At 45.5% G+C, this 26,086-nt stretch overlaps 1 protein-coding gene across 1 annotated transcript in view; it reads right to left on the bottom strand.

Moving 5' to 3' along the window:
- Positions 1-22,695, bottom strand: part of LOC104408839 (metalloprotease TIKI1-like) — a 69,540-nt gene extending 46,845 nt beyond the window's left edge. The window contains exons 1-3 of the mRNA XM_010018561.1: positions 22,662-22,695; positions 18,627-18,712; positions 17,966-18,526 (exon numbers count right to left, since the gene is read on the bottom strand). Of these exons, the coding sequence (XP_010016863.1) occupies positions 17,966-18,526; positions 18,627-18,712; positions 22,662-22,695 (681 nt within the window). The remainder of the gene's footprint in view (positions 1-17,965; positions 18,527-18,626; positions 18,713-22,661) is intronic.
- Positions 22,696-26,086: the final 3,391 nt, after the last annotated feature.

The following is a 26,086-nucleotide window of genomic DNA, read 5'->3' as shown; positions in this document are numbered from 1 at the left end:
TAAAGAGTCAGGCTGAGCTGGGACAGCAGGAACTGCTCTGTTCACTCTCTGTCCAGGAATTTCATGTTTCACTGCTCACTGGAAAGCGCATTAAGTGAATAAAATTTGTCTTGTTGCACAATTTGCAGTGGTAAACCCTCCTAGCCCAGGAGAGGGGAACTGATCTACAAAGCAGAATGAGACCATCCCTTGACACATCTGATTAGATTGAGCGCAGAACTGCATGTTACATTCAACAGAGTCCACAGAGTAGCAAGCTGCAAATCAGGGACAGCCAGATGAGACAAGAGAATGGAAAGGTGAGAAAGACTTTTGCCGACTACACAGTAAGAAGAGTCTGCTATCACAGGCCATACCATTAATAATTATTGATGCAACACTAGGCAATCGTTGGCACACTTCTCCAGCCAGTTTCCTGTACAGCAGTATAAGCTTGCACTCAAATACAAACCATAATGAGCTATGCCTGTGTCTATTTCTGCTGTATGGGCTGTTGTTCAACACCACAGTGGGACTGCTTGATTCCAGCACACCCTTGTCTTGCTCCCCTGAATCTAGAAAGCCCTGCCTAGCCACGAAGTAGCACAAAGAGGCATTGTCTAGCAGAGCCATGTGGTATTCTCACTGTCTCATTAGGATAAGTTGTGAGGGTCTCCCAAGGGGGCCCTCAAAAGACCTGGACATCTGAAACTTTAAGGGATAAATGAAGAGTGATGGAGAACATCAAGCACCTATCTCATAAACTGTGGATTTAACTCTGCAGTTAAGCATTGCTTTCTCTGGTTGCCACTTTATTTGCCAGATGATGCACAGCACAACTGACTCATCTCTGCAACATTTCAGCAGCAGAGCCTGGTGTAAGCAAAGACCGGAGACCTTGAAAAGCTTTGGGGCCAAATTCTGTGAGCTTGCACATTACTTGGAAATCAGAGAGAAACAGCGTGAGCAGATATTCCTGAAGTGTAAACATGTAAGTGCAACCAGAACTCTACAAGGCATGTGAAGTGAACCCCAATGGCATAGCCTGGGGAGGTAGAACGGAAAGAAGTGATGGCAAGACTAGAAGCTAGTCTCATGTGCACTCTCTCTCACTTCATGACTCTGCGATACCTCTGAGGCTTAGTAGTCTCTGTCCTTGAGAAATTTGATCTCAGCCTTCTCCACTCATGCACCACCATTTAATAACCCATCTTCCCATGGTTGCTCATGCTGCGCAGTTTTGAAGCCCAACCCAGCAATCCTTTTGCTGCTTGACTCATGCTGGGACAGAGCTGTTTCCTATCACAGTTCTGCTGATGCTCAATAAATAAGATGGCAGTTGTCCAAAAACAAGATCATCTTCCTTGTAGGAGCTGGGGTTGAGAAATGTATTGGCTTCAACACCACTATCTGAGACCTAGAGACTTCACCAGATTTTCATTCCTGTGAGTCTTAGCAACAAGATAGTACCTTAATTTTCCACTGCCACTGTCCTGGGTTCAGCTACAGTATTCATTTTTTCTCCTTCTTAGTAGCTGGTGCAGTGCTGTGTTTTTGACTTTCAGTCTGGGAACAACGCTGATAACACCGATGTTTTTAGTTGTTGCTAAGTAATGTTTACTCTGACCAAGGACTTTCTCAGTCTCATGCTTTGCCAGAGAGGAGGGGAAGCCAGGAGGAAGCAGAGACAGGACACCTGACCCAAACTGGCCAAAGGGGTATTCCATACCACAGCACGTCATGCCCAGTATATAAACTGGGGGGAGTTACCCGGAAGGCCCAGATCGCTGCTCGGGTCGGGCTGGGTATTGGTCGGCGGGTGGTGAGCGGTTGTGTCCTTTTCCCTTGTTATTCCTCTTATCATTATTATTGGTAGCAGTAGTGGTTTGTATTATACCTTAGTTACTGGAGTGCTGTTATCTCAACCCATGGGAGTTGCATTCCTTCGATTCTCCTCCCCATCCCTCCGGGAGCGGGGGGAGGAAGGAAGAGGGGGGGAGTGAGCGAGCGGCTGCGGGGTTCCAAGTTGCCGGCTGGGTTTAAACCACGACAGGGTTTCTTCTCAGAAGTCACAGTAGAGATAAGGCACAACTGCTTCTACCCAAATCAGTCTGAGGCAAGTACAGTTTCTGCCCTCGTTAAAGGTAAATGCAGTACAGTTCTCAGAAAGGTGCTTTCCCAACAGCATTAACTCTCAGCTATGAAAGAAGCCCATCAATAAAATCCTCTGCTGGAACCTTCTGTGGCCAAGATAAAGTTGTTGCTATCAGCTAACTAATCTGTAATTACTCACCTCTAAGGACTGAAGTGGATGGAGGAAAACGACTCGGCCAGGGCAAATACAATTGGACACAGAGTAAGTTATCCACAGGATGTTTGAAAGCCCTGCATAATACTTACAATACCTAAGGTGAAGACTCATGCATTGGTGGGCCTCCAAGTTTCCATTACATGACATGTGTCTAGATTCTGAATGATAAATTGGCCAGTTTCTAGGGAAGCCAAACTGGATTAAGTAACAGTGAGAACAGAAAACAAATTTGAGTTCAAGCAGACCAGTCGTGCTGAAGCACACAGTCATGCTCTGGCAATGCAGAGGTAGGCATTTGCAAGCAGAGATACTGGGGCTGAAGAGGATCATGCTTAATCAGGTGCGAGATCCCAGTTTCAAAGCCGATGGATCGAAGGAAGGGAAGAAGTGAGAGAGGGAGGTGTGCTTTATCAAAAGTTTGCAGACAGGCCCTGAGGAGAAGCACTGTGTTGCCCCCTGGGACAAAAAGGCAATGCAGACAACCTCTGGCTCATTGCAGAAGTCCTTGAAAAAGGCAGGTGAGCACAGAAACCAGGAACCTCAGCTGGGGCAGAAATGCAGAGGAAATGCAGCAGCACTAGAGCAACTGCCTTGTTCTTAGTCTTGCCTCAAATTACATTTTTGCTCCCTCTACCAGGTTCAAGTTGGTAAGTGTCTGTGCAGCTCCCATCACTGCAGACCCTGGGAAGCTCTTTAACCCTCTGTGAGATGGCATTGTCTATGTAGAGCACATGCCCTGGTGAACCCATTTAACCTGCTCACGCTTAGTCCTCTGTTTCCCAGCTGGAGGAAAGAGAATTGCTTTTTACTGCAGAAGGAGTTGTCAGTGAGTGGAAACCTAAGCCTTATCCCGTGCCTCCCCACATCCTCTTGATGCCTCCCTGAAGCTCTATCTGTGCAACTGCAGAGCACATGGATATATGAATCCAACCAGGAACAGTCCTGCACAGGCGGCATTTTTCACATAGTGTTTAACAAGGTTGTGGGAAGCAGGTGGGAATCTGGGCTTCCTTCTCAATCATCATCTGGCAGGTAGGACCACAATCTGGTGCACACACCCTGAGTACAGGAGTACAGTGGTGAGACCTGCTGCCCCAGATCTGCAACTGTCTGCCAGGACATCATGCATGCTTGCACCTGATGCTGGAGGAGAAAGCCTCCAACAGACACTGACTCCTAGGAGGTCTGTGGTGTACCAGCACAGAGCTTGGCATGAGCATTGATGCTTTTACAGAGCTGATGCCTGTCACCCACTGGTCCGGGAAAGTTTGCTTAACAGCTGCCTTTGCTTTTAAACCCGAGCCCTACTGGAGGCCAAAGTGCTTCTTTGGAGTCAGTCCTCAGACACTCCACCAGTTCACGTTAGATCTGTCTAACTGTCTTGGGAATAAATGTGTCTGTGTATTCCCAGAAAAAAAGAAATAAGAGGGGGAAAAAAAAAAAGGCCAAATGTTGATATTAAACTGGAAAAAAGAGCCTGTCAGGAATACAGTTAAAACTCATTTCTAGCTCTGTCCCTTTGTGCTTACGCCAAAAAAGGGCGTAAGCCCTGTATTTGGGGGAAAAAGATAAAAGTCTACTCATCCTTAAGGGGAACTGGACTGATTTTCCCAATGGCTGTGGAGTACAGAGGCAATGGGTAAAGTGACAGCAGCGGAATTATATGTATTGCCAGGGTGCCAGGCAAGCCAGACCTGACTCTTTCTAGAGAATCAAGTCCTTGATGTGGGATGAAGTACAGAACAACAGTCTGAAACCGAAACTAGGAGAAAGTCAAATCCTATCCTTTTGCCTCTCCCCTTCTCCTGCTGCACACACACCCTGGGGACTGGTGCTGAGCATACAACATGTGAGCAGAAAGTGACATTGCATTTGGCTTCTGCATCAGCAGCAAAGTCTGTCCTAGACGGAATTTAAATGAAGACGGTGAGAGAGGAAGAAGACGACAATGCAAGACAAGGGGAAGCAGAACTGAGCATAAAGCTATTTTCCTAATGCTATATCTTGACCACATAAACTGGAGAAAGAATGAAATTTTAGGGACAGTGGGTACAAGCTGATTGGCTTGAAACATCAGGAAGACAGGAGAGTCACTTGCAACAGTTATCTAATGAGCTGAGATTATCTGGGCTGGTTCTAGCCCACGTAACGCAGTCATTGGGTCCCTACTCAAAACTCAGGTACTTTATACAGGTACCCATACAAAGACTAAAAAGAGAGACTTGAGCGTGGAAAAATTTGTGTATTTCTAAGAAATCCAATCAATCCACGCTGATTTTCAACCACGAGTAAGTAGTTTTCAGGATGTAAGACAGTGTGACAAAGGCACATGACTACAGAATTAGTATCCTGCAATGTTACACTACAGTAATGCACACAACATGCTTGATACATGGAATGGGTGCTTTCCCTAGATGTGACCCATCTCTGGAAAGCAGTGCTCAGGTACGGATAAAAAGTGAAGCTCAGCCCCACTACCTGCAGAGGGGAGCACCTGTAAACTCAGTGTACACCAGCTGGGCTTCCAAAGACAGGTATTCTCCATAAGGCCAATGGCCATGTTTGTGTAGAGAACTAACATCAGAATTTATTCATAGACTTTTCTGATTTCTTCCAAAGGGATTGAAGCATAAATTCACTGATGTCTTCAGGAGATCCTTTCCTGACTTACACAAGCTCTGCATCAAGAAGCAACAGCTGACTTTTCACAAAATCCATTCAGACAAGACTACTGGTATCTTTCCAATTTCCACCATCTACCTGCTTCACCTTTGGCCAACTTGGTCTGCATGCAGAAGGAGCTCTTTGCCAGGCTCTGAGCTTCACCAAGACTAGTCATAGAGGGAAAAAAACCCCAACATATTCCCTTCAAAACCACAGTCACCAGCACTGGACTCAGCAAAAAGTCTGCAGGGTAGCTCCTTCCAGAGAGACATCCCTAGCAGAAGAATATATACAAGCATCAATTATAGACGAACACACACCTCTTAAAGACAATGGTGTCTGTTAACACCTCTGTCTCCTGTTTCACAGTCACATAGACTCTAATTCACTTAGGTCCCTAAGCTGACAAAGGACATAATTCCTCTACATTTTAGATGTCTGCTGAGTTACTGCATGCACATAATCACACATGATGGCATCGGGAAAAGAAAACGGTGCTTTCTCTCAAGGTCTTTGCCCAGTAAGCCCATAACTTCTGGAAGCTACAAAAATATTACTCAGCCACAGACAATGGGCTGCTGTGCAGGTGATCTGGCTTCCCTAATCCACCATGACAGGGAACGGATATGTTTAAGACAGGTCTTCAAAACACCGTAAAGGCTTTGAAAAGCTAGCACCCTGAAAATTGCCTGAGTAAGGCAATGCATTTGGCCAGGTTCCCAGTCCTCACTGAACATGGGGAGGACAGAAGAGACATCCCCACCTATCCACAATGCTATCTGTAAAACTGGCACTACAATGACATTTCGGAAACAGTTTTGCAAGAGTGGTAGTGAGCTCCAACTCTTGCTTTGGCCAGCTGGCCAGGATTCACTGCAGCCTGAAAATTTTAGCTTTTAATGTCAAAATGGACTAGCCTAAAATAACAACCAAATTTTAGGCAAAGGAAACTGGATTGTTCCCAGAAGGTTCATTACAATGCTACTGTGTAGACATGCTGTAGCTTTCCCAGACAGTATGAACAATTTGTCTCACAAAATCACATTGGTCTGACAAGGCTAGTTTCCTATTGAAGGGAAACTGGCTAGCATCATTTTGCCTTCACTCACCTCTTTACCAGCTGAGAGTCTATCAGTCTTTATGCTCTGAGCAATCTGAAGTTTGGGTAGCTGACAAGTTACCCACTGTCCCAGAATAATAGTGATACAGTATTCCTTCTACTCCCCTCAAGTTTTTTTGAGTACCTATATTGGTGATTCAAAGATCTCTAAATATTCTGGACTGTACGTTAACCACTGTTAATGTTTTGTACATACTTTAAAAAAAACAAACAAAAAAAAAAGACATTTAACATTTTTCCTAATTACTGAAAATAATTCTGAAAATAATTTCTTACTGGAGCAGAAAACACTCCCTTATGACAAAGCTATGAATACAGAGCGTTCTCCTTTCTTAAAACCACAAAACAGTTACCGGTTATTTCTGCCCTTTCTTTTTCATAAGCAACAATTTTGCAACCCTGTTCAGTATGGAGCCTGTACCACTGCTAGGATTTCATGAATCCCTGATACATTTGAAGAATCCCTTCTTATTGTTCCAAACCCACTGCCCAAAGGCTCTTCATTGGTATGCTTCAGTTCTCTCATCAATTGTCTGCATTTTCTCATAGATTACTTGTCCACGTTGCTTCCTCTATTTTTCCATTTATTGTATTTTAGGGTTTTTTATTGCTGCTTTCATCCCCTCTGTTAACCAAAACAGCTTTTTTCTTTTTTTTTTTTTAACTAAAGAATTCATCTTTGCAAATGCAGAATTGTGGTTTCTCAGGGACCTAATATAGGATTCTTGAACAACTCCCAGTTATCATTCACATCTTTATTCTTAAGTTCTTCCTCTGGATTTATTTGGCCTGTAATTATTTTCAGTTTGGGGAAATTGGGCCACTTTAAAGTGCCAATCATACGTATTATTGGTTGGGACTATATATTCCCTTTTCACATAGGAGATTAAGTTCAGTCACAACTACTTGTACGAAGGCAAACATCCTTTTCAGTTCAGTGATTAATTCATTTTTATTAACTGGATGAGGTCTGAAATTGCATTACTCCAAGCCAGCTGTGATACCTTCTAGATAGTGTTATTCAACCATGAGTTATAGGTGAACAGGTTTCTTCCAGTGCTACAAAAACATACCTGAAATATCTAATTTTTAATTCTTCATCTCTTCTGGTACAGTTGCAAGGAGCTGCTCACCCAAGCATCGTGCAATACTGACAACAAGTACTTCTGTCCCTTGTGTTGTTCATCAGCTACAACCTTAAGCTTTCTATGTCTTCTTTTCTTGACTTACCAACAGCTTCACAGCACATAAAATGACACGTGGTGCCAACCTCTCTTCTTCATTTCATCCTTCCTAGAAAGCATGGCTGTAGCTACTTTATTTTTAAACATTCCAAATATGCAGCTCATCCCACTGGACTCCAGCTGTAACAATAGCTTATTTATCTTAATAAACAGGCTTATAAAATCTCAAAAACTTGTGATCAAATTACCCTAGCCTAACAAGTTACTGTACACTGGCTGAGCAGCAGAGACTGGCCAGGAGCCTAGAGTTAAGCTATGTAGTATGAACTGTTTCAACAGTAATGCCTCCATCAGGAGCTCTCAAACACTCCTTACATACCTGCATTTTGAAGGGTCTAGCCTTTATGCAGGCACTTGGGAAACTGAAAATGCACTCAGAAAACTGCAAATGCAATGGCCGTGCAATTTGTTGAAATATTCAAGCTGTCATAGAGCATGGACTGATGAGAGCCTGGGAGCAAGCAGCCAGACTGGGAGGAATGGGTGTGCTTGCTCACCTTTCATCAATGCGAGACTGAAAGGTGTGCTACCTGTCTACCAAGTCTCAAGGAGAATATAGATATACCTCACCTCAGTATATCTGCAGCTGCTTGAGTACAGAAATCTCAGCCCTAGAAGTTCTCAGAGAGAATTTTACCAGACATACCAGCAATAACAGGACTTCAGTTCCTCTCCTAAACAGCTACAGAGGAATTTGATATGTTTTCACTTTGGGGGATACCCTGAAACTCCATAGGCAGGAACTTCCCAGGCATGGAAGTCTGGAGGAATTTTTGTATGCCTATAGGCATGGGATAACACAAATCTGAGGTTAATCAATGCACACAGGTGGTCAAATTGCTGCACATTCTCAGCAGAATAGGTTGCTTTGGACAAAATAAGGTAACCTCTATCAGTGTAGCACTGGCTAAGGACATGTCTTCCCTGGTGGGACAGCCCTGGTTAAGCAGGTTAGCAACCACAGTGTCAAGCCTTCCCAAAGCTGCACAGCCCTGAGACGTCTAGTGAAAGACATGGGAGAGTTAGCTTTGTGCTAATCCTGTGCAACTGTGGAAAGCTAAGCTGCTTTATCCCTCTCTCTGCTGCTGGATTCTGACATAACTTACCTGCCCCTCTGGATGTGCAGCAGAGGGGTAGAACTGTAGGAAAAGACCAGTGGACTTGAGCACCTGAGACATTTAGCCAGCTCCCCGCTGAAAAAACAAGTAGAAGAGAAGCCTAGAGCAATAACAAAACCTGCTTTTCAACCTGTCTTTTCAGGTGTATGAGGGAGCTAGGACTCAATGGCCTGATGAAAGGTTTGCAGGTGGAGAGGCAGGAAGATGCTTAGGACAATGTCCAGACACATGCTCAAATTTTGACAGCAGTTACAATCTTTAAGCAGTTAATCCAGGACATGCAGCAAAGGTAAATCTTTTACTTGAAAAAACTGAAAATTTGTTTACAATGAATCAGAGGAATCCAGGGCTCAGTAGCACGGTCCTCAACAACATCCTGCACTGGGACACATTCAGCAGCAATCACTGCAGGCCTGCAGCTATTCTGGTAGCTCAGAGCTTCTGGTGTTATTTATGTAATTCATTACCACAAGAAGTCCACACACTTCCTCTGAGCTTGCAGGAGGCTCTTCAAAATGTCCCAAGGTGCCAGGGAAGCAAAGCAAGGGAGCTATAGTGATGCAGTCCCATGCTGCCTTACCACGGAGGAGTGAAAATAAGCTTGAGCCACAATCAGAGCGGGCTCCTTGCTCAGGCAAGCAGAGCACACCATGAAACCCTTCTCCTTGGTGAGGGTAGGATGGCTCATCCTGTGTGACAACTCAGTAAGCCAAGTGCCACTTCTGAAAGGTGGAGGAGGCTAATTGTTCTTGGGGCACTTTCAAGACTCCAACAAAGGCATGAGCCACACATCCCAGTGGGGTCTCTCACTACAGCTACTGCAAATGGCCAGTGTGATGACACATCACCACCAGACATACCCATCAATTAGCACTGGGGATATGAATTGCAGGTTGATTTGCAACAAAATCAGCCAGAGTTGATTCACAGTTGCAAACCCAATTAATTCGAGCTTTGACAGCCTAACTGTCCATAAAGTCATATAAATTTCTTTCCCACATGGTACTGTTTGGGGGGCACAAGGGGAGTGGGACACACAAATAAATTATAAGTAATCCATGCAGAAACTAAGGGTTTGAGGAAATAAGCCAAAAACCAGGCCCTAGCGCTGAGCCTGCTGATGATGCTGCCTCTGTGCAAAAAGAACCATACTCAGAAAGCAAACCAGATCAAAATAAAACCACACAGAACTGCCATTAAAAAAAAAAAAAAAAAAAAGAAGAATTAATTATTTGCTAGAACATTCTTGTAATGCATTTACCAGACACTTCATGTAAGTAAAGTCTGAAACAACATATCCTTTTTTTTTTTTTTTTTTGCCAAAGATTAATTTGAGTTCTGGCCAAAGCTAGCAATCCTGCTAATCTTGTTAGAGCAGAGTAAAGGGACTGAGAAATACACAAGGCCAGCTACCTAAATCTTCCCTTACACAGTTAAATGCAGTATTGTGATCACAGTAAACTGCAAATCAAACACCATTAAACATTTGGTTTTAATTGACAGGACTGTTCTAAAGTTGCATGCATGGATCCCTTCATAAACCTCTCCATGGTTTCAGACTGCTCAGCCAGCTGCTCTCCACGTGCTTGTCTGTTCACATTTGACCTCTGCATGCTCAAAAAAAAAGATAAGCCTCATGAAAAGGAAGGAAATGTGGATGTCTAAGTGCTCCAGTAGGGACACTGCCAAGCTTAGGTTGGTTGACCTGTTCCTTATCAACTTTCAAGACAACCTCCTGCTCTCAGTGAGCCAATGGAGCTTGAAAGCTATTGTGTTTGAGTACCAGTTTTGACTGCCACCTGTCTAGGGCTGAGGCTCTGAGCACCCACCCTGCGTGCTCCAGGAGACTGAGCAGATGCACTGAAACACAGAGTATAACCCAGGCTGTAGGTGCTGCATGCAGGACCATCACAGGCACCAGGGTCAAGCCTTGGAGGAAAAGGGCTGTTGCACTCTGGGACCATCATTTGACCTGGCAACCTGTCAGGAAGAGCTGCCACTTTCCGAGGGCATAGAACACTCAGGGGTGATAGCAACACTAATACAGAAGCCCAGCCTGCCCCGGCATCAATCTTCTGAAAGTGAGAAGGATGACCAGGAGGAAGCACAGTGGGCAGCCTGTGACCAGTGCTCTTAGCAGAGCCTGGCATCAGGCAAGTCCTGCACAGAAGCCCAGAACCCTCTCTCCAGTGATGGCAGAACACCTGTAGAGTGGCTCTTTCCCCGGCGCCTGCCCTCAATTCAACCTGTCAGAGGCTGAGGGACGTCTTGAGCCAGAGATGGCATTTGGAACATGTATGAGACTCCCTGGTGAGACTAGGCTTCATCCATCTGTCTAATCCCTTTGTTCACATGTCTTGGTGGATGCGCATCCTTCATCCAGGCATGCTGGAAATGAATGATGTCTTGTGTGGACATGCAACTACCTGCTGCTTGACAATAATTTTACTGAGGGACCCAATCTTTCCTTTGTTATCAAAAACAATTAAGAACTGTTCCTGCTGCCCTCTTTCTGCATTAGGACAGAAAAAGCAATAGACATCTTAAAATTGTGCTTCAGCGTCATCCTACTTTCAGTCAACCTTTCCAAACTAGCTAATAAAAGCCTTCAAGAAGATTATAGGAAATAATTATAGGATTATACAAAATTGCAAGTCAACAAGGATAATGGAAAACATACCCTTTCGAAAAAATTGTGGTAGCTTTTTGCAAGCTTTCAAGCTTACTCAGTAAATGCAATAGCATCAGGGAACAGACTTCTGAAAAGTGTATGGCAACAGGAATTTAGAGAAATACAAACCCAACACATTACACACTGAAGACACAGGAAACAGAAAGGGTAGTCAGTACACGTGAAAATGTAAATGACGATAAGAAACAATTGTGTAAACTACTAAGACCTCTGCAGGGAAAGTTCTTTACCATACAGTATTTGACATACATGTCAACAACCCAGAGGGCAAAAAAAACCCCCAACAAACCCAACTCTATCATTAATGGATTTTACAGATAAAACAAAGGTCAGGGAGAAAAAAATTTAGGGGGAAAGAGCAGAGGTGCTGTGTAATCTGTATCTCTTGTTAAAACAAACACTGTCTGCTGGCTTGCGGGACATCTTCACCACAGAGCAGACAGGGACTGTGTGACAAGGGTAACACTCTTTTTCCTGGGAAACAATGAGGATAAAAAGGACTTCGAATCCCCCAAGCATGAGCTCTCAGAAAAATCACTGTGCTGCAAGAACCACAGATAAACTGCATAAACGTGGGAAGATGAGGACAGTGACAATACCACTGCACCAAGCACACACGTGACTGCCACAATGCATGACAGATGCTGCTAGGCCTTGGAAGAGCTGAAGGGATAGTTAAAACTTAGAAAATATGTCCCACTGGGAATGGCTCAGTGGGTTCCCTTTGTTTCATTTGAGAAAAAGAACATTGAAAAGCAAACCAATTATAGTTGCAGTACCTAAGTTCATAGCAGAGGCTCTTCGGTGGAATACAAACCTTCACAAAATCAAACAGTTGAAACCTGAAGCTGGGCCTATTTTTGGTCTGAACATGTCCAGGTTTGTTGAAGAAAACTAAAAATTAGTCTTCAGAAACACTGCCATGAGACAGAAACTGTCACTGGGATGCAAGAGCCAAGTGAGATCCCCATGGACCTGGCAATCCAGTCTGATCCAAAAAGGAACAGTCCTACAGCTGCTGGATGGGACGGTGACAGCACTGCAGTCCCTTTCTTAGATCAAGAAAGGAAGTTGTTTTCTACAGTTTTGCAAGCATGTGACTTTAGGCTGTCCAGCCTGCTTGCAACTTTGTTGGCCAAGGGAAAAGCTGGCAACTACATTCCCACACTTAAGGTTCAGTGGTTTTAAATGGCCAGTAACTGGTGAGCCCTAAGGATCAGGCATCAGGCAGAGACACAGCATCAAGCCACCCTGACCGATCACTCTGTGTCTGCACATGACCTGAGAACGTGCAGACCAAAGCTTAGCACAGAGGCACCGGACTGCCAGACCAGCTGAACAACACAAGTCCAGATCTCCTCCCTGCTCCACACTCCTTACTGTTGGTTGAATAGCTCCAAAAAGCGTCAAGCTCAGAGCTTCTTTCTTCTCCCTTGAGCAGTCTCCGATGCCCAGGACCCCTTAGCCTGCTGACAGGGCAGTGCTCTTCTGCAGCAGCAGTACTCTTCACCCAAAGCTAAACGACTTCAAGTGTCATGGAAAGACACCTGGCACTGTCTGCCAAACTAGCCCACCAGCCTAGTGCTGACTTGCCAGAGGATAGTGGTGTAACCAAGTCAAGAGCACTCTCAGAGCAGTGTACGCAACTCATCACTCAGCCCTCACTAACTGGGAAAAGAGCAAGGTGTATTGGCATGCTCGACTGTAACACTGGGAGCTAGCCACAGACAAGGGGCCACCTGTGGGACCTGCAAGATGGGACAAAGCCATGTTTACTACATGACATCTTCTGTTTCTGTTATGTAATATGCTAGGCAAAAGGCATTTTTAGTGGAAAAATCCACCTAGTTGATAGGCGTGCAGACTACAAATGCAGGGAGCTTACAATGACATGTGACCAATGCAAACTGGTGCCACAGCAAAATCCATGGTTTGAGATTTCAAAGGCCTACCACAGAGTCCAGGCTGTTTGAAACAGTCTCCACCCCTCTGAATGAAGGGACAGTAGGTCAGAATTCCACTTTTACTCTCACCAAGGGAAGAATGCTGAACTCCTTGGTAGTTAATAAGATCTTAATTAAACTCTAATTATGACAATAGAAATGCGAAGCCTTAGCTATTTTGGTTCCCACTAGCCAGCCCATTCTCTGTCCCTGACGTCTAGACGTGGAGGCTGCAGATGTGCCTACATACAAACTGAAAACAAAACTAAACTTGGGTCACAGACTTCAGCAGCCAAAGATGCAAATAGTATCAATTCAGTTATTTCAGCTCCAGTTCATGTGCAGAATACCCTGATGTTCTCATCATGTGAGGAGGAAGGGCTGTTACTGACACGTATATCTTGAACTTACATGGTCAGGACAGAAGGTGCAGTCAGATACTACTTGTTCAGCAGTGAGTGCTCTGCTCCTCTGTCAGCTCTTTTATCAAACAACTGCTCTTTGCTTTACTCCAAATTTGGATCTGAACTACCCCTTGCAGAGCTCACACCCTGTGCCTCTCCTTGCTCCTTCTTTCTCAGAGGTTCTCTGTTACCACTGTTGTCAAAGGTGAACCCAAACTGGGATTTTGTGAACGCAAACACTGCCATATCTGACCTCATCAACCCAAAAAATTAAAGACTAACATAATTGATCACCTCAATGTAGGAAAAAAAGCCTTTTGTTTGAAATGAGGAGAGCAGCACAATTCTCTCCAATTTCATATCATATCTTCTGGGCCTAATTTCAAGTCATCACTGCTGTTTCTCTGTCTTCCTTAGAATGAAGAAAAACAAACCAACCAATTCTTCCCTCCACATATACCAAAGCAGCAGTGTGTTGGCTTTCTACTTTCCCCACAGATGTGGGCTGCTTCTAAATAACAGTTTTATACCAGGGGCTATCAACAGTGGACTTTTCACCGAAGCGGGCAAGAAAAATGATGTTGCTGTTACATCAGGAGGGTTGTATTTGCTAAGGAGGTGGCCAGTCATGTTAGCGGTCCAGAACTTCGCAGTGCTGTGAACAAACCCTTTAGAGAAAAGCAGGAATCCCTCAGTTCTTTGTTGCGTGCAGAGGTTGCTTTTTGAGTAGAAACATGAACAATTAATGTCCTAATTAATGCAAAATGATCAATCTTAGAAGCCCTTGCTTCATTTTCTATCTGTAACTAACTGTATGAGGAAATGGCAGAAAGACGCAAAAGACAAGACTTTCAAGTGGCCAGTCCCAGAGCTGGAGCCAGAATTTCAAGACCAGTCAGTTCTTAGTGGCTCCCTGCTATTTACTGCCACCCAAGCAGCTTTGAAGACTACTTCTGAAGATGTAGCCATGTATGTAGATGCTCAGGTAGAAACAGAGAGCTGTGGAAAGGTCTAGACACAGGAAAGCCACGGTGGAAAACAATTCTTAAATCAAAAAAAGCTAACAGGTGAAGTCTTCTATCTAGCACAGCTTGTTTACTAGTGAATGGCACAGCACTGGCCAAGGCTGGCTCATTTTCTGAGCCAATACCAAACTGATGTTCATGACCGTACAGCTGCAGCCAACAGGAAAGTTGTACAGGCTTTAGGCTGGAGTACTAATGCCTCCAATCCAGCAAACATGTATGCACATGCGTAATTTGAAAGGAACAGCTGGGAGGTCTGAGGGACTGACTCTAGTGTTGGAAGTCGGCAGCAGCAGATTGTGTATAGCTACAAAGCCTTTTATCTGCTGGAAGCCCAGATGATGCTAGGAATGAGGCCTGAATCCTTACAGGGCATTGCAACAAGAGAGGCACTACCCATCAAAGAAGGTGGGGTGGAGGAAATAAACACCATGGCCCTGGCATGAAGACAGCCTAATCTTTCCATACTCCCTAAAGCTGCATAGACCTTGGAACAAGAGAGGGTGATTGAAGAGGCATTAAAGCATTTCACAGCTTGTGTACACCAAATAGACATTATACTTTAATGGCCTGGCTAGATGGATAACCAGCTTAAGCTGAGCAAGAACAAAGAGGTTTGGCAGGTAAAGTAAGAGTCATAAAACAAAAGATAAAGAGGAAACTGAAACACAGCCAAAGAAAAAGAGCACCATACAGGCAGTGTATGTGGGGGGGTATCATTTTTCCTCTCTCCCCTCGCAAGAAGAATGACTTCTCTAGCTTGGGTTTGTTCACACTTCACGGTTACTGAGCATTGTGCAACCCTATGGACACAATCAATTATGAAGTTCTAGAGTGACCTGCAATAACAGACCTACGCCAACCAGGCATTATCCTATAGTACGGATTAAGAGAGGGACCTAACTAATAATAATGTATTGCTTGTAAGTAGCCTGGGAGTCCTTCTCACCAGGTTGTACAACTATGTCATAAACGAAAGAAAGAGCAAACATTATGAAGAAACTTGCTTCTCTGCTAAGTAAAACATCTCTCTGTGACTCTGCTGGGAAAAAAAGAAGAAGAAAAAAAAAAAAGAAAACTGAAAAACCAACCACAAACCATTTCTTGCACAGGATTAGACCATTGCTTATAGTTTTGCATCCTCATTTTCCCCAGCAGAATTTTTTAAGCTGTCCCTGTGTGTTCAGGCACTTGAAAGGCAGGCACAGAAGTGGTCTGATACTGGGGGTTCCCAGACAGCAGCACAATACCAAAGGAAATAATTTTCAAAGAGCCTGTTTCAGTGTCTTTGGTTTATATTAATCACATCATTAACTAAGCTGTCTGAACAAACTGAGAAGGCAGCTCTGCAATCAAAGATCTACAGAACTGTCAACCATGAGAGGTCACAAGTCAGGTTCTGAAGCAACCATGAAATTGGCTTAGAAACAAAAATCGGGTTCTCCCTTTCCTTGAGCTGCATGTATTGGAAATCTAGCAGTGGGCAGAAGCAAGGGTGTGAATCTGTGGTGCAGTAGCAGGTCCAGACCTGTAACCACAAGGCACAGCATGCTCTGTCCCCTGAAAATGAGCAGGTGCAGGAGGAGCTGCAGTTTGCATGATGGCTTGAACATCTCCACCCACCTTGGGGTAATCACAGGCTCTGATTTTCCTGAGCAGGGCAAAGTTTCTCCTGCACTTCTGGTTACCCTGACCACCTCAGCTGGGCTCTCACAACAAGTATCACCAGGCTGGCCAGCTCTGGATGTTGCAGCTCTGTGCCCCTCACCCCATGCAGCTTCCTGGCTCATTTGCAGGTGTTTATTCCAACAACAAAGCAGCACAGCTACAGCAAGCACCTCTTTTAAGAAAGCTGTGTGAAGGCCTAAAGTAAGTGTTAACAGCTGCATGAGCTTAACAGGGACATAATTTGCAACCTATATTTCTCAGCCTCCCTACCACTTACTTTACAGTGGAGAAAGCACATCCAAACGCTCCGTTATGCCCTGGTTTCTATCATACTAAACCAGAGAAGTAGTATCAGCAGAAGAAAAAATACATGCGATAATGTTAATAACACCTCAACCAGATAAGACACATAAGAGATGAGACTTCCCAACTCATTCCTAAGTTGGCTGTGAGCAAGCAGCAGCAGCACGAAAACTTAAAGTTACTCAAAAGACTGGAGATGTGAATAAAGCAGCCCATTTCCAAACAAGGGAAGATGCCCTGACTGCATTTAAAGACTGCATTTAAAGTTCTGTTCCCTGCACTGTGCTCATCCACCAAGACTGGACTGGGATAGCAGCACTTCTGACATCTGCTCTGAACTACAGTCCCTGCTTTTGCTGGGCTGCACCTCCCATTCTGCCCCTTCCCTTCTAGCAAGAGAAACTGCACCTGGTACAGGCCATACTTCAGGATGCAGGGGTAAGGTTCATGCATCAGCTGAATCTCCCATGCCCCATAACCCACCTTTGGGTAGCAGTGCATGCTGCAATAGCAGGTCTCACCTTTTCCTAAGCAAACACCACTTCCTCTCCCCAAACTAGTGCCTCCCTATGTGCAAAAGGGGTATCCCAGGCCAGAGAGCAAACATGCCTGCTTGTGGTCCCACCAGCCAGGCAGACAGACACAGCAACAGATGCTGCTCCCTGGTGTATTTAGTTCAGAGAGGACCACCCCATCCAACACTTGGACAACACATATGCTGTTCTACTTGCCTGGTGTGACACTGCATGAACAATGGTGCTAAACTCCATCTGGTTGCAAACACAAAGGCACTTGCAAAGGGACTGCACTAGCCTGCGGAGGTCCCTGCAGGAAGCTGTGCTGATGCTTGCCTGGTCTCAAAGGAAAACAGAAAAATACAACCCTTCCCCCACCCAAAGAAAAATCCCCTAAAAAAAACCCCAAAACCCCAAAGAAACAAACAAAATAAACAACCACACGCATACAGACAAAAACCCACAAAAAACCAAAACAAACAAAAAAACCCCAAAACAAACAAACACCAAAGCGAAACCCCACTTTTCCCAGTGCAGAGGATGTCCCCAGTGCTTACTTCTCAGCTTTCTGTACTTCACAGTGCCCCTACTTCCCCCAGGTGATCACACCTTACTTAGCTATTATTCTTACCCAGCTATTACAGAAGTCAGTTTAGACACTCAAGCCCAGCCTGCCCTGGGCTCCTGAGCCAGGGTCAGAGAGCAGATATGCAAAAAACTTCAGTGCCTCTTAGGGTGGACCTTGCCCAAAGAAGAAGACAGGGGTCTCCCCAGGCCAGGTCTAAATGAACTGAGGACATGGCCTTAGCTCCTGCAGCTAGGAAACTGTCCTGAGGGCACAGGCAAAGGCATGGGCTGCGTGGAGCAAACACCAGTGTCTGGGTAGAGCATACTTACCCAATGCCCCAGCCCGTGCTTTCACTGCTGTGACATCCACCCAAGCAGCCAGGCTGGCACCCTGCACACCACTCCATCTCACCTGGGAGAAGTTCAGACCATTGAGCGGATGGCACTGCTCCTCCACTCTCTCCACAGCGCCCGTTTGCTTCCTCAGCCGCTCCGCTTCCTGGGCCAGGTACAGATCCAGGACAGGCACACCTCGTGACTTGATGTCTACCTCCGTCAGAGAGTTCACCATCAGCATCACCCACACTGGCCTCTTCCGCTCCCAGTTGCCAGCAATGGCGTTGAAGAGGTAATCTGCGTACAGTCCTTTGCCCCGCTGGTCTGGGGTCATCCAGGACGGCATCATGAGCTTGACATACTCCAGGTGCCGCTTGAGCCGGCGGTAGATATCACGGGGCAGCACGTCCTGGAGGTTCTCCCCCTGTGGCAGAAGCTGGCAGCTGGTGAGAGCTGAGATGGTGTAGGGGTCGGTGAGGTCCAGCTCGAAGTACACGATGTGGCTTTGCTGGAAGGCCTTCTTTGAGTTCTCTGGGATGAAATCCCAGACACGTGTGTACGGGACATGGATGGTGCCAAAGAAGTAAGATGGGGGATCTCTCTTGATGGTCCACAGGAAGGAGTTGAGCTCACTTTGCTAGGGGAAAGGGAGACACAGCTGAGTGAGTATAGGCATTTATAACAGACCACTGCAGTACAGGCCTTAAGGAAAACATGTTGCCAAGCCAACAGGTTACCTGGCTCAGCAGCTTGCCAGCATGGACTTTTCCTAAAGTGCCTTTGCTCACATAGAGTCCTCTTTCACCATCCTTTTTCCCAGGTCCTGAGCTCAAAGTTCAATTTTCATCAATTAAAAACACAATAAGACTGGCCTTGGCTTTCTTCTCCTGAAAGGTAACACGAGGTCTTCTCAACAGTAACACCACCACAGCTCATCACCCGGGTATCTGCCAAAACCAGCAAGCAGAGCACAGCCCAAGCAGGCCATGCTCCAAGGCAAGACGCTTATCAAACTTCCACCTTTTATCGACATCAGAAGCTGACATCACATTGCTGAAGCAGAGCAGGACAGCAGGGTTTCAATCACCTGCGCCTTGATGCCTCTCACCTCAGAACAGCAAGCACATTTAATCAAAGATATGGTTGATACACTTAGTCAGAGGGTGCTACAGCATCTCAGAAGAACTTTCCACTCTGAGATACACACCAAACAAATGAGTAATGCAAAACACAGATGGGAGGCAGACTTCCTGGAGCAGGTAGAAATAGTTGTACAGGGAGGTAGCACATGGCAGACAGGCAGACAGTCAAGACCCCTCACAGCCCAGCTCTCCACTTTCTTAAGGAGCAGAGAAGCACATGCTATTAGAAAATAAAGGAAAAAGTTCTGCAGACCAAACACAGCCTGTGGTTCCAGGATATACTCTTTAAAACACAGAGGAGGAAAAAGCTCCTTTCTTTAAATTAGCTTTTTTAATCTTTCAAAACCCACAACCACCACAAAGTCAGAATTAGACCTCAAGTTTGTTCCACTGCAAAATGTGCCTCGCAACATCCCCAGGATTACCAGAGTATAGGGCTATGGTCAAACCTTAAGACATCCCACAGTGCAGGAGGGCAGATAGAGCAAAATGGATCCTGCTTGCAGCCAAGTCATTTTAGACCAGCAGCAGACATGACCTCCATTACCTACAGCATGCACCCCACTGGTGCCGTGGTCCTCACTGGAGTGATCAACACATACTGTTCTATCTGTCTGCACAGACAGGAAGAGGTAGCCTTCACATGTCTAAGTAAGAGTACAGGATTCCTGATGCACTCAAAACATCTGGTCAGCCTTTAGCCAGAAGATAACTCTAACCTCAGCTCTGAGGCTAAGCATGCATGTGTGCTAATCTAAGAAGCCTGCCCAACCACCAAATGCAGAACAGGCTGCTTGGAGGAATTTACTGGAAGCACACTGCCTATAAATTTCTGATACTAAAGAACCAGGGTCAGAAAGGTTAATCTGAAAAGACTGCTCTGCAGTGGCTCATCCCAGACAACCTTCTCCAGCAGCTCTCTATGTCAAACCCAGGCCAAAATGAGGCAGCACTTCAGCAAAGTGCTACCACAAGTCCAGTTTACCAGCACAGACCGACAAACCAAGTATACTCTAAAGGGCTCTTCAGACACATTGAGTGTCTGAAGGATACTTCAGGCCTTGGTAACACCATGCTACCACTCTGGATCCTACAGGACAGTCCTGAAATGCACTTCTGAATAACAGACCATAAAAACTCTCCTAAAGACCATGGGAAGAAGGGACGACAAACATGATGCATCACCCAGACATAAAGAAAATACAGGGCAAAAGATGAGTATGAATCTGACACAGAGCCAGGAAAAACACTGGAAATGAGTACACAAAGTGAGAAATGAGACAGGGCTCACTCCTGTCATTAGTCAGGAGGGAAAAATGAAAAGACACACCACGTGGTAAGAAATTAACTGAAGAAGTGGTCAGCCAGCTTCCAGGAGGAAGGAGCAGAGGTGCTGCTTGCTATCTATAAGCAAGCAAAAAGACAAGACACCTGGGGCAGGCACTAGGTCAGGAGGTCATCACTCCTTTACTTTGCACAAGTCTGATCATGTACGAAGCAGTGCACAAGAAAACCACAACTGCAAGGATTTGTAAGCAACAAGTGGTCACCAGCCATCTTAAAACTTCAATCCAGCTCCTTAATAAACCTAGCCAGAAGGCTCAAGACAAATGGTACTAGGCTTTAATATGGATCACCAGTGCTGCTCCTGACTACTACACACAGCCCAGCTAGTAAGGCTATTGGCATCGCACCCTTACTTTTTTTTGCTCTGTAAATTCCCCCAGCTTTCACAATTGGATACTGAAAGCAGAGTAATACTGCCAGCTATTAGTGGTACCACTGAGGAAATCACACACGCCACCTGGCACAGAGTAAATAAAGTCTCCCTTTAAAGAGCCTGCAGCATGGGTAGAGGAAGCAGGATGAGATCTAGCTAAGCTTCTCACACAGTCCTGGAGACTGAGACCTTACAAAAGAGAGTGGCTGGGCACCCTTGCTGACACCTCCACACCAACAGGAACAGTCATGAGCTTGGCAACCCACTGAAAGTGCCATCCAGACCTCCCTTCTCAGAATTACTTGGAGCCAGCATGAGTGGGTCCCACAACAGGCCTCAGTTTATCACCATTTATGGGAAACCTCCCATCAATCAGACCCTGCAGAGCCAGTTTCCAGACACCTGCAGTCAGGTATAATCCCCAGGTGATGCTACAACAGAAGCTCACAAAGCTCACTTTCCCTGCAAAAGGTAGCATTACAGCTGTTTGAGACATGCTAGAGCCTCACACTCCTTTGACATCTCCTTTTCCCTCAGGAGACGGAAACTGGAATTCCAACACTGCTTTACCTCCATGCCAGACCCCTGCAAACAGCTGCTACTGCTTTCTGTGAGAAGGGATGGGGCAAAGTCCTCTGTGTGCCTGAGAAGGTCTGTTCTTCCCCTGCTGTACCTTCTGGCACTGTCTTGTCTCTTGTCACCTCCTGGCGCTCACACATGTTTCACTGCAGCTTCAGAGAGGGAAAAGCAAGGGTATAATTTCTGCACAAGACCGTAAAAGGGAATCTGTTAAACAATGTTCTAGTTGGCTGTGAGGCAGCACAGGAGCGGTCCTGCCACTGGCAGCACCTCTCTCACCTCACTTCCTTGAGTGCATACAGTAGATAAAGGTGCTACAACCCAATTTGCCATTGCAGTAGGATCCTTTTACACAGCTGTTACACCAGGAAGGAGTGTTTTAAACTAGCATAAACTACCATCAGAGCGGTGTCTGGAGGCTTAAGTGAGCTGGGTTGTATTGCTCCACAAATTTCACTTTCAGCAGCGTAAAAACAAAAAGTCAGGTTCATATATATATAGATCAAGATTAATAGATATATATATATAAAGATTTCTATTTCTTTCTCCACTGTCCAGTTTACAAGTGGTACTCACTCCATTACTCATGATGGGAAAAACTATGAGCAAGGGGAAAAGAATGGAGGGGCAGCCTAAGGAAGAGAGCGTCAGTCATGTAAGACAACACAGGTCTTCCAGTTTGCTGCCACACCAAGGTGTGGGGCAGTGTCACAGTAGCTGTACCAGACCTCCTTTGTATCTCAAGTTTAGCCTCCCACTGCATAATGCCAGATCAAGGTTCTTCTGGATGCTCAGCACTATGGCACAGTGCCATCTCCCCTACCTCACCCCACCAAGTGAAGAAGAGCTGGCTGTGATTAAGGATATCGGCCCAGCCAAAAAACCTGCTTGGAACGAAGAAGGAGAAAGGCTTTGCCTCAGCCAGCAGGGGAATGAGGGAGAGGGAGAAGGAGAAGGAGCTGCTCAAGCTGGCACAGGTACAGAGACAATGCAATGGGACCTATGGGATTTACTCCCTAATGTGAGACTGGGAAGTAAGTCTCTCTTCCTAACAAGGGCTGTACAGGAGACAAACTCCATTGCCTGCCAGAAGATGCAATGGGGACGCAAAAGGTCAGACAATGCTTTCCCAAAATGAGGGGACAATAGTGTCAGGCACTGCCAAAATCATCAAAAAGCCTGATGCACATCAAGGGTTTTTCCTCAGGAGTTGAGGAAGGGTCTAGGCAAGAACAAAAAAGTCTTGAAGACAGGGAAACTAAAGTGATGTATTGCAGATCAGTAGCTGAAACCAGAGATCATATCCCAACACCTGCTCTCTAATCACGTACCTGGCTGTCCACTGATGGCACTGGCAACTCCCATGACCTCCTGCCTTCCTTCTATCTGCTTCAGCAAAACACAGGCTCTGAGAGGTAGTTTCATTATCTTTCCAATAGCTTTACTTAAAAAAAAAAAAAAACACAAACAAACAGAAATCCCCCACAACCCTCAGATTTTGTTCATTTTAACTATCTGCTGCAGAATGCTTTTCCAGCATGATTTACAGATCAACCACAGGATGCAACCTGTAGTCTTCTAATACACAAATACTACTGCATTTGCCAGACATGTATCGTTCCAGGTGAGCTAGTAATAATTCTGCTGGAAGAGTGGTGCCAAAGAGGACCAGTGAAAGCATCATCTTTCTTCTAAGAAACAAGCTCAAACTGGGCTGAATCATGTACTGGCTGTCAAGAGTAAAATTATGATAAACATACAGAAAATAATACAGACCGTCTAGAAGAAAAGCATGGGAGTTTAAAAACAAACAAACAAACAAATCAATGAGGGAAGGTTGCGGTGATATTGGGAACAGTCTCAGAAGGGAGGGAAAACTGCTGTCCAAAAACTGAGCAACTGGATATAAACTCCAGACATGGGAAACCTACACCTGGGCTGCTTCCTTCTACATCATTTCTGCCTCCTCCTGTCTTTCTGTCAGTCTCATCTATGTAGACTATATATTTTCCAGCACAAAGTGTGTAACTCATGGTACAGGCAAGTGCCCTTTGTGGCTTCAGTGTCTTTCAGGACCTCCAACCCTCATACTCACCACTTGGCCCCACAACCACACCTCCCAAACCTCAGACCAGGATTGCATTGTATCTCAATCTGCAATAGTATCTTAATATTTTTCTTAATTATTTTTTCTCCTGCTTGTTACAGAAGCAGAGCATGTGGCATGCAGTATTTCAGCCAAGCAGGCAGCCGTGTAACTTTCCCTATATGGCTTTCTCCCTGCTTCTTATCTATCCTGGTGTTGTATCTTGTCATGTTCATTTATACCTAATTCAGGCAAAGATCGTGCCTTTACATGCCACGTAAAGTGCCCCATGCATCTACGGTAGTGCACACAGAAATGCTAGGCACATTTTCAATAGTCATCCTCTTGAGCTTTTGCCCACTTGCATTACTGACACTCTCAAACTCAGCTTAAGACTGTAAGCAGAACTGGCCTGGGGATAAATACTGCACTGGCTACAAGTATCAAAAGAACATGCATTCAGTCTCCATTTGCTAGAACAAAAAAATAAAAATAAAACTTTTAACTAAAAAGCCAAGGGTTTGGAGCAGACAGGTCACTTGCTCTGCCAAGTGCAGGTATGGGGAAAGGTAGCAATTTAAATTAATTGGCCCCCTATTAGAAACAATGCATCATAAAACATTAACCAGCTACAACCACAAACATTCAGCTGTGCATCTCTGGATTCTGGCTTTAAATTTACCAGTACACTCCACTGTTAAACAAAATGAAAGCATCACCAGGCCACATTACTTAGTAACTGGAATATAACCCAAAGGATTCCAGCATGCTTTATTTTAGATTAACTCTTTTCAAAGCCTTTCTTTCTTCCCATACATATATATATATATAAAATAAAAATGATGATGGGACATATTATTGGTTGCGGCTTTGACTGTAATTTGGAGTGACGATGAGAAAGCCCTCTGAAGTACTGTATGTTCATTCCTTAAAATAGCAGCTTCTCTCTCCCAGGCACTGATGCACATATTTCTTTCATGACAAAAGCTTTAGGCAACCTGACAAAAAGAAGAAAGGTATACCTGTAATCTAGAGACATAAGAGATACCAGAAAGAATTAAGATAAAACCGAACAAAAAAAAACTTTCCCTGATGATGCAGGGACAAGGAGGAATATTTTTCCCAAGAGGTTGGTGTAAATATTAGTAAGGATGCACCCAACACCTTTGCAAATAAGGCAGACGCTGCCATTCCTAGATGGCTTACCACCACCATCCTAATGATTCTAGGAAACAGCCTGCCAATACCAGAACTACAGGTGGTCTCCCCTTTTAATGACAGAGTAATCAGCAGATAATGAGATACCATTAACATGTTTCACCTCCAGATTTGCTGGTAACTGGCAGAAGTCCAGTCAATGCCTCTTGAGGAAAACTCCCTGTGTATTCCACCAAGGTGGTGAACTACACATTTCTGCAAAGACCTTTGCTGCTCAGGCTGTCAGGGGCTGTCCCCTTCATTCTTGCTCTCACTAGCTCCTTGCAATTTACACCAGCCCACACCTTTTGCACTTCATGCCCTCAAGGGGAAGAGGGCACTCACTCCAGAGGTTTGACCTGGCTTTATGGCATTGTGACAGCCACCTATAAATCCAGTTGACAAACTGGTTCCAGGCAGAAGCAAACTGGTAAGGCACCATACCCAACAGTAGAGTTATGCTCTGTCTAACCCAAGCTCAGGCAGACACCTCCAGTGAGGCACACATGTAGCTGGGCATAAGGTTGAATTAGCAGTGCCCTAAATTCTACGAGATACCTCAGCCTCTACTTCTGCATCGGGGGGCAGCATGCTCAGCTGCAGGCAGCAAGGTCCCTAGACCAGAAGCTACACGTAGATGTGTGTGCAGGTGAGAGAAATGTCACAGAACAACCTTCTTCATAGTTGCAAAGCTTTCTCACATCTGTCCTTCAGTTAGCCCACTGTGGCTTTGGCACCTTCCCAGTGCAGCAGGCCTGCACTTACTTCTAAGGGCTTCCAGTTCCCTTAACAGATGTGCTGGAGGAGGTAACCCTGCCTGCAGCACGAGATGAACATAAATGGTGAGGCACATGTCCCAGGAGCCTCGTGGGAGCACAGCACCTCCGGTCAGGCTGCTTCCAGGTCCAAGCAGATGCCAACATACTGCACATGTGGTATGTTAACACTAGCAGAATGCATTAGAACAAAGTAAGTTCCTCTGAAACTTCAACAAGAACTGTTTTTTAATCAATGTTTGATTTTTAATGGAAATGACACCCTACTCACAAGCTCCACACTGGCCAGAATATCACCCCTAACCTGCAATGGGGACCCTCAGTTGTGCTTGCCACGCTCCAGAGCCAGGCCAGCCCACGCTGCTCCTGGTTAGCGCAGTCAGGCTAGTGAAGTTAGAGGACGAGCGAAACTTCAGGGGTACGGACATTTGCTGGTCCGAACCTGCTCCATCACGTCCGCGTTCAACAGCAAGGCAAGGGGGTATAGCCTTACTCTACCTCCAGCGAGGGATGCTGGCAGCAAGTCACTCCAGGAGAGCCCGTGCCGCTGCGAGCGGCGTAACTCGTCCCGTATGGCGCAGCAAAGGCAAAGGGTTTCGCTGGGGCTCACCCCGAGGTCTTCCCCCCTCCGTCAGGACCCAACGGTGATCGCCCCACCTGGCGCACAGCCCCAAGACACCACCCGCCCCGTTCCGCT

Source organism: Nestor notabilis, unplaced genomic scaffold (genome assembly GCF_000696875.1).
Source record: "Nestor notabilis isolate BGI_N333 unplaced genomic scaffold, ASM69687v1 scaffold8887, whole genome shotgun sequence".
NCBI lineage: Eukaryota > Metazoa > Chordata > Aves > Psittaciformes > Psittacidae > Nestor > Nestor notabilis.
The sequence above is the reverse complement of the archived record's forward strand: the minus strand, read 5'-3'. Positions and strand labels throughout refer to the sequence as shown.